Raw genomic sequence first — 10044 nt, forward strand, 5'->3', positions numbered from 1 at the left:
GTTATTTTTAACGAAGTAATAACATGTTATGATTTTAATGTAAATCAGGTCTGATAAAGAACGCAATTATTAATTGGCAAAGAGAAAATGTATTCCATGATTAAGTCTACATTCTTTACATTGACAATAGTAAACGAGGATGAATAAATAACAAACATAGCCACAAGCCCGTTCATCACATCTAAATTGTAAATATCGTGTGATTGCGTAAGCTCAATAAGAAACTATAAAATTCGCAGACAGATTGGTGCATTTTGCAAACACACAGCCAAAGCAAATTCAGGAAAAAATTACAGAATCGTTGAAAAAAAAACGACAATCATTGACAAAACAAGAAAACATTAGTTGGTAATAATCGCTAACAAATTCTATATCTTTAAGATACTATCGCGATGATATAAATTGGACAATTGGAGTTTGTTTTTGCAAGATACCTAATATCACAGCGCCATTGCCTCACGTCACACCGCATTTCTTATTAGCCGGTTGCAGAAGCCGCTCATTACGGTGTAAATTGCACCAAACTCATCAGGGTTGACACATATCCTGTGTTTGATATTTTGTGTACGGATTATTCGTAGTATTTTAGTAGATCGTATTTATTGAATAGGACGGACATGTATTTAAAGACATCCTTTAATTTTCTAATTGTGTGCAAGCATAAGTGTTCGTGAGTAAAGGCAATTAATTTATTTTTAAGTCTCTTTTCAGATAGTGCATTAAAAAAAAGACTCCAGTATTAGGAAATAATTAAATAAACCTTGTGTCGCAGGGGGTTTGCTTGTCCTACGCGAGGATTAGCGTGATGACATTAACCATTCGGCTCACGGAACAGTCAGTCACAGCCCATTAGTCAACAATATTACCTTCTCCATACTCAAACCATTACCCGTAATCAGCTAGGTCACCAACTATTAGTCTAATACAGTCACACAGTTAATACAAATAGTGCCAACCCTAATCCACTCGCACCGTGTACGGCAAATCGAACCGGACGGGTGCATTCCGGCTTTCTCCACAACCGGATGGATCGACAATGGTACGACGAAGCATTTAAAAAATTAAATCAATGTTTCGTAACAGAAATTTTGATGACAGATTTATTATTTATATTTTACCTTGACCCCCTTTATGTTTAGCTAAGCTAGATTTTAAGAAAAACGATTTTATAATTCTAATTATATTATAAACGCGAAAGTTTGAATGATTGGATGTTTGTTCCACTTTCACGCAAAAACTACGGAACGGATTTAGACGAAACTTGATACACAGATAGATTATAACCAGGATTAATACATAGGATAGTTTTCATTCTGATTTTATGTTCCCGTTCCAGATCATATGTATCCGATTTGTAACGGGCGGGCCTGCAGGCAACTGCTAGTATATTTTATACTTGGCCACAGATTTCACGTTCATCATTTTCGTATTAAAACAAACTTTCGCTTACACACGCCTCAGCTTAGTCATGTAAAAAATACTAGTCATCATAATCTTTGTCAATTTTAAGATTCATTAAGATTCCTGTCCACTTGTTACCTCATAACAAATACTTAAACCACACAACCACCACTGCTATCTACTAATAAACTGTATTGCCTTTGAAAACTAGTAATATATTCCTAAAAAAACCATTGACAAGATGCTGATGACAAATCTGTCTGTAATTGATCTTTTTTTTTTAAGATCCGTACCCTAAGTTTAAAGGCTTCGTTGTTCGTCTGTTAGCCATTAGGCTGTATATCATACAGCTCATGTAGATAAGCAGTTTATTTTTTTATAGATTAACTATTTCTGTTGCGGCTGTTGACAGACACAAGTGTGATAGGAAACATTTTTTTCTGCAATTTGATTTAGCCTTTATTTATAAAAGTAACCCTTGGTTTCGCAAAACTTTTATCTTACTAAAAATCTTTTTTAAACTTCAGCACTAAGCACAAGCGCAAAAGTAGCATTAAACATTATGACTAGTCTGTTTAAGGACGTTGCGTATGCATGAACACGCTTACTAATTACTTACATACATACAGAAATTACAATCAACATTTCTTATCCATTGATCGCTACGCTTGCACTCCGGGATCCATCAGTACTGGACTATAAATCCTCATATTTTCCTTATAGATACAAAAGCTTGTGGTTACATCAAATTAGAAAGCAGAATTTGACAGTTCGAAATGATAAATTATTCTAACACTACCTTCATTAGTCCAGCATAGAAATATTCTTGTTAACTGTCTAGTTTAGATACTCAATCGTCATTTGTACATCTAAGATCTCTTCATTTAATCATGAAGACATTTTGATGGTCCATTCTTATTTTTACTTTTTACCTTACCTTACTACTACTTATGTTATGTTTTTTGCGCTTATCTATTATAGCTTTGTTAAGGTAATTGTACCAATGCTCGATACTGCCCCAAAAGTTGATGAACAAAACTTTAAATAAATAAATAAATGACTTCACCTCATATTTGCTGAACGCTGAAAGGATTAACACAATCGAGGTATCGTTAGATTGGACTGAGCACCCTCAGTGCTCCTTGTTTAAAAAAAACGAACATGGCGGCTGATTTATCGAAAGAAGCATTTTATGGAATAACCAAGTAATATTTCTACAGCCATCAACGTGTATCAGTAACGCGCAATTGTATGGACATGACATTTCGTTTCGATAAGTCACGTGACCTTGACCAGTCATCTTCATACGTTAGACTTCTACTGACGTCAATAACTGTTGGAGTAACACTTGGCTAGAGAGGCTGTTTGGAGAATCGATCAGTGTTAACAACGGTATAACTGTCAATTATCTAGGACATACATAGTTGTTAACCAGTGTTTTTCATACAAATTTTGATTAGCTGATGGTGATTTTCTAGGGCAAGGTTAGACAATGTCAGTCTTAATTTGAACTTAACCAATGTTTTTCTGTGTTTGAATACCGCCACAATGCTTGGTAAATCCTCGTTAAAGAAATCACTTATTACGGATAAAAACAGCTCTCTTAACAAATTTGAATCAGCTGATGACGATTTTCTAAGGCAAGTTTAGATATGATATCAATCACAATTTGTACTTGACAACATATCTCTACCTACAATCTACAATGATGTAGTGTTAATAGGTACAGCCTAATAAAATGTTAGTTGTCTATCAAATCACATCTCAAAATCTCACGAATTAAGATTACTACATTGTTACACAAAGTTGCCGAATTCTCACAATTATTCTGAAACTGTGTTACGCGACACTTCCGCTTGTCTAACAACAACAATTGGCTATTAAAATTACCTTCCTCAATTATTTTGTATGGAATCCAACTGTCTACGTTTTTAGGTAGTATTTTCTCTTGAGCCATATTTTAAAGTTAAATTGATATGTCTCTTGTTTACATAAAGTAAAAATAAATAAAGTAAATATACCCATGACCTTGATGGTCCGCAAATACTTAAGATGACCATAATATTAAAAAAATGGATGCATTAAGAATGTAACAAAAAAATGCATTAATGTTTGCAAGCGTCAAATGATGATGATGATGAACAATATTATCTAAATATTTCGTATCTCAATAGATGGTAAACGGTTTGACAACAAGCAATAATAAAACAATGATTTATCACTTAGCAAAACTGATAAAATTGTTCCCAGCTCATCTTAAACCTCCTCGTTTTTTGAAGTCGGTTGAAAAATAAGGGTTACGTCAACTAAAACAAAGAGAAAACAAACATACGTTACGTTAAGTCATTATACGACAGATGTTCGTAGTTCGTCAGTACAAACTATTCCAATGCTAGAGAAAGTGGGTCTCGTTTCATAAGCCCATGAGTTATGTGAGTACAATGTACAAAGGTGTAAACATTGTCTTGTCCTACCCATTAATCCTGCTTGAATAAATTTACTGTACTTTGGACATGTTACTATCAAATGCTGAATAGTTTTGAGTGTGGAAATTATTTGTATGTTTATCAGGAGAGATAACGCAGTCGCTCAAAATGTTGACACTTTTTGGCCCTTGCCATACTTGGTTGAGATTCATAGGAACACCCGTAAATGTTATTGTATCAATCTATTAATCATATCAGCCTATCAAGGTTCACTGCTGGATAGGCCTCACCCAAGTTGCGTCACAACACCATGTCCGACGAATCCAGACACATTACTCCTCTTTTTTGGGAAATTATGTTACAACACTAGTCGAATAATAAAAAACAGGTTATCTTTATTAAAAATCGGCATTTAACCTCTACTTACCTCCGAAAATAACAGGCGTGATTACATAAATAGTTACCTCAATTCAAACTAAACATCACTCTTTACTCTAATAAACAAAATTCATAATAACATACAACCGCGATAAACACCAACAAAAAATCTAGACATGTTATACAAACATTAACACCTAAAGTCTAAACCAGTTTCAGAAACCAATATTTATACATGTATGTAGCTACAATTATATTTTAAATTATACATCGGAACTTACTTACGCTTTCAAACTTTCGCCAATCATATTTTTTATCATAATTTATCGCGATGGTCATGACGTATACCATACATTCTTGCCATATAAGGCGAGCTCTACACCAGAGCAAATACAGCAAATTGAAATTAATTTGTTTAAATAAGGCAAAAAATTAAAAGATCACACCCTGTGTCGATCATCCTTCACGGCATCACGAAGTGCTGTGGTCAAGAAATAGCGATTAGCGCTAAGTTTCAGCCCAATTTTTAATTCTTAAACCTATTATGCTTGAGCTAGCAATTGCATTCAAAGGTTTGTGTAAAATGTTAAGAATAAAATAGCTGTCAGACAGAAAATCGCGCCGAAAAAAAAAGCTTCTTATACCTATATTATGCGTATAATGTAGAACACAGTTTACAATTACAATGACACACGAAAGCTAACGCTGGCCAATCACTCAAATGTGACCGGACAAGTTTGGTTCATTCCCATAAGTTTGAGTATTTCTATTCTTACATTTAACATGGGTGTGCATACTGCCTTACGCATACTAATTAACTATTTAAGTATCGCCCGAAGCGTTATAAATAAATAAACTGAAGACGTATTTGTAGTCATAATCGATGTTAAATTAAGCCTCCTTCGCAATTCATTCATGCAGCAACTGATTTGCCAAAGGAAAGCTTGTGTATCATCACGCTTGAGTGACTTAACGGGATAAGCAGTAGACTATCGTGCACGAGTGTATTCGTTTGATAGTTTAAGTCAGCTGTAATATGGGGAGATTTAGGGAACTGGGATTTATTCATAATTTTGGAGAGCAACATCAAAGAAGTACCAAACAAACTAAAATTCTGGTGAAGTTTTTGACTTTTTTCATGAGACTTCAAAAAGGTGGAGATTCTTAATTCGTATTTTTCTTATGAACTTCAGTCTAGCTAAACAGAGTTTGTTAATTATTTTTTCATTTTACGTTAAATAGCTGTCATTTGCTGCAAAATTTCATCAAACTACGCCCAGTACTTTTTATTTGCAGTTGGTGTCAATGATTTTGTTGTTAAAAAAATATTCGAGTATAAGATTTGCGTTTATAAAGTTTACTTTATGCTTTATGAAGACAATTGTCATTGTGTAAGTGAGACAGGGCACTAAAAAGCGCGTATTAACATCTCCCTTCAACACTAGCAACGACCCTTGAATGCTCAAGAACAGGCATTATAAAAAGTTACCGAATGACCATCAAGCATTTCCTAATCGATATTAATCACAGGTTTTTCTACCCGGATATATAAATCTCTTACACAAATTGAATTTCGTTAATAACAGCCTAATTAAACGAGGATGAGTATTGAATACCGGTTGTAGGTTACAACACTTTCGTTTTCCAAAACCTGACGTCAATGTAGGTGGGGTTCAGCCATCACTTATAAATTACGACGTCACTAGTTTGTGCACGCGGTTTTGCCCGTATGAATGTTGAAAGCTGCTAAAAGATGATCATGGGATAATTCAAGGTATAGGCAAGGTATTATCAAAATTAGTCCAGCTGTTTATTCGTGAAGAGTTTACAACGCACAGAACTCGCAGTAATTTCGCTCTTATTCTAAATACTATCTGTAAATAAATTTGGCTAACGTCTACTTCTAGTGAAATTTTGACATTTAACATGCATAAAACATTTCACTCTTCCTATCTTTAGTAGCCAAATCTATTGATGACCAATATATTTAAAATTCTTGTTGATATGACAGTTAGATCCTAACGTCATCGGATGTTCAAGGCCTATTTTAATTACTATGAATGTAAATATTTTGCAATCTGTATCTTAGCCTTTGATTATTCATGTGACATTACGAAATGAATGAAATGTGTGCAGTGTGACGTTCATTTGTTTTTGTGTTCGTACCATGAGTAATGTTTGCGTGGAGGTGTGATTGACACGTGAACAGATGGCAGGTATGTGTTGGCGCCAGCAATATGCCTATTGTATACGAATTGAAGTTATTTTATTATTTTCAAATTGTTGCATATATGCAATGCATAAAGTTGGAGTGTCTGTTTGTAATATTAAGATAACCGTTTTTTACGACATACATTTACATTTTAATATGGAAATTTAGACGGCACACACACCAAAATAACGTTATTTAGAATTTTTGTCTGTCTGTTTGTTCCGGCTAATCTCTGAAATGGCTGAATCGATTTTAGCGGGGCTTTTGTTGGAAGGTAGCTAATGGAACAAGGAGTAACTTAAGCTACTTTTGCTATGAAAAAATAAACATTTATGAAATTCCACGCGGTCGAAGTCGAGGGTACAGTTAATCTCCAATAAGAGCATTGGCATTCGAGTTGAGCCTTTATTTAAAATTTTACAATGAAATAAAGGTACTTGAACGAAATATTCGAGATAGATAGTGCCTAGAACCCTTTATGTTTATTGGGACCTAGATACAGAAGAAAGTGTGCCAAGACAAGCTAAAACATCTGGTTCTTGAACAAGTCTATATCTATATGCAGACTTATAGACCAGCTAGTGGTTCTAAGAGTAGGTTCTCAATACAAGAGTCTCATGAATCGCTTTACAAAGCTAATACGAGTTTACTTAAGTGTCAAGTTATCAATAAAAGCAAACGCAATCAAATAGAATAATAAACACATCCAGTATCTGAAGTTATAATGAAGAAAAATAATTGTGACGGAGATGCAGCATATTAACATATAGCGCTATCTCTTTCTTGAAATAAATATTACCATATAATGTCAAAACACAAATTCCATCTTCAACAATGAACAAAAACCAATTACGACTTTATATGCTATTGTCATGCAATCGGCACCATCAAATAAATTGATTTACTTTAAAAGTCTAGAATATATTGTCTGCCACCACGTCTTAAAATAATATTATTGCAGTAGAGAGAGATGCCACTCTACACCGTGTAGTGCGCTGTCCCGCTCTCACACCTAGAATATTAATTAAGACAGGTATAGAACAAGTAAACCGCAGAAACCTGCGTGTCGTACGTCGGTAAACCGCTTTTGTTCTGCTAACCTAGTTAGTATGCGGCTTCCGTAGTGCGCATGCGTATACTTTCAATGATTCGGTAACATTGGTGTAAATCCCAAGTTCAACGATTCCATTTTAAATTCTTGAATTGACTTTGTATTCGATGAGGTACCCTAGTGTGGTACTACAAAAACGACGAATGAATGGAACATGGCATTCGATAATAATTGAACAGGCTTTGGTCATTAGTCATGTGTTTCAAACTATTGCATTGAACATACCTGGATGCAACATATGCCTATTATAAAAGCAAGTATCCTTAGTTTAAATACCCCAAGTTGAGATACACAATCACAATCAATGCGAAAATGTAAATCAATCTTAGTCTGCATCATATGATCAGGATCCTTATTTTTTGACCCGTTGGAAATCCTCCTGAACTTCTTTCTAGTGAGGGGAAAAGGTGTTCTAAAATACCAACGGAATGGTCTATCCCAATAGTTATACGGTATACATTTTGTTGCAGGCGAACTGGTTCAAGGCTCAACAATACTGCAGGTTCCACGGCATGCACCTGGCTTCCATCTCTTCGCAACAGGAGAATGACAAGCTCGAGCAGTACGTTAAGGACTCTGGTAAGATCTTGGAAAAAAGTACATTAATTTTGAGAGACTTTCTTTTGATTTTATCGATGTAACTCTGGTATTTAGCTGCATCTGGTTGGGATGGATGCCGACCACAACAAAGTTGGGAAAAGGCTAGGACAATGAGTTTGTGTCATCTATAACTAGTGCACCAACATGGATATATCGATTTTTAGGTCTTTTTGCAGACCTTACCTCAAACCATTCCGTTTTTGTATCCCCACATATTGCTTTAATTGCCTCTCGATTCCTCGACGTCATGTTGTCCAATTCCTTTTTTCCCGATACATCAAGGACAAACATTCACTTAGCAGACAATGATATTATTAACAGCCGTTGTTGAATTTCATACGAACTATATCAGTACCAAAACGTGGCATAAAATTATGCTATCGATTGCATTTTAATAAAACGTGGTATTAATTGAATATTAGTATTTTAAATCGTGATTTTTCGGATGTAAATTATATTGCGTGACACGTATATTTTGTCACATAAACTAAAATTGAAAAAATAATAATGAGAACTTACTTAAAAGAGCTTTGTTTTGCTTGAATGGATAATTGACTTCATATTTTTTAAGATTACCAAAAAGTGTCACACCTAGGTCCCAAAGACTTCTAAATAAAATTAAAATCCTAAGGTTAACTTTTATGCTCTCCAGGTTACGGGCGCGAGCACTTTTGGACATCTGGTACTGACTTAGCGGAGGAAGGCAACTTCTTCTGGATGGCCAACGGCAGACCCCTCACCTTCGTGAACTGGAACGCCGGGGAGCCCAACAACTTCCGCTACGAGAACGGAGAAGAAGAGAACTGCCTCGAACTGTGGAACAGAGACGACAAGGGTCTCAAGTGGAACGACTCCCCTTGCTCCTTCGAGACGTACTTCATCTGCGAAGTGCGATCCGATTGACGGGTCACCGCTAGATGGCAATAGTTGTGTGATTGTATAGTGTGCTAGATACCGCCATTTGTATACATTGCCAGCAGCTACGCCTGCCCGATTATTTTAAAATTGTGATAGTTTTTAGAAAACTAGGTTCTGACCAATATTAAAAAAAAAACACCAAGTTACGTGATCTCTACAAAACGTAGCTATCAAATTGTTCTAAATTAATTTACAGATCAAATATCTAAGTGACTTAGGACAAATGGTAATATGAATGCTAGAACAAAATGAATGCGTTAGCCGACATTTTGTTTGTAACTCCTTGTATTAAAACCATTGGTAACTTTGTTTTTTTTTCATAATAATATTGATATAACTTAACCATCTTTTGGTCAGTATAGCTAGTTAACAGTACGTTAATATTTGTTTATTTATTTTTTTATTTACGACTCGAATTAAGTCGTTTTGGTAAGGGTTTAAAACACAGATCTGAATATTGAGACATTATTTTGCAATACAAAATTGTTGCAACGATCACTGCCTAATGATCTTATGATGAACCTACGAGCGGTAGCTCAAAGGGACACGCCGTGTCCATAGTCAAACATAGTGGGTAAATAAACTATAGTTACCTTAGGAATAAATGTATAAAATAGTCATAAGTACAGACAATAAAACTCTTTAAAATATTTCATTGTGTTTTATTTGCTTAAACTATAACAATATAATATACTTTAATGTAGTATTGAGATTAAGACATCTTTTTTTTAAACGATTCTACTCTAAGGACGGCTCTACAGACATTCAAGTTACTTGACTTTAAAAGACAGCCAGACACAGAACAAGCATTCGTGGACACAGAACGGATTGTCATACTTGGGGATCAAACCTGCGACACAACGCACACAGTGGGTTTTAGATGAGGACCTATCTCCGACACTCACCTATTATCAATACAAATAATAAAACACCAACAACAATCGTAATCCATTTATTTATTCTGAAAACCATTTGATAACAAACCTAAGAAATCATTT

At 34.9% G+C, this 10044-nt stretch overlaps 1 protein-coding gene across 1 annotated transcript in view; it reads left to right on the top strand.

Annotated features, from left to right (window-relative positions):
- LOC113501344 (mannose-binding protein C-like) overlaps window positions 1-9698 on the top strand; it is an 89507-nt gene extending 79809 nt beyond the window's left edge. The window contains exons 4-5 of the mRNA XM_026882469.1: window positions 7999-8107; window positions 8781-9698. Coding sequence (XP_026738270.1) covers window positions 7999-8107; window positions 8781-9031 — 360 coding nt within the window. The 3' untranslated portion in view covers window positions 9032-9698. The remainder of the gene's footprint in view (window positions 1-7998; window positions 8108-8780) is intronic.
- The last annotated feature ends 346 nt before the right edge of the window (window positions 9699-10044 follow it).

This window comes from Trichoplusia ni, chromosome 15, assembly GCF_003590095.1.
Source record: "Trichoplusia ni isolate ovarian cell line Hi5 chromosome 15, tn1, whole genome shotgun sequence".
Taxonomy (NCBI): Eukaryota; Metazoa; Arthropoda; class Insecta; order Lepidoptera; family Noctuidae; genus Trichoplusia; species Trichoplusia ni.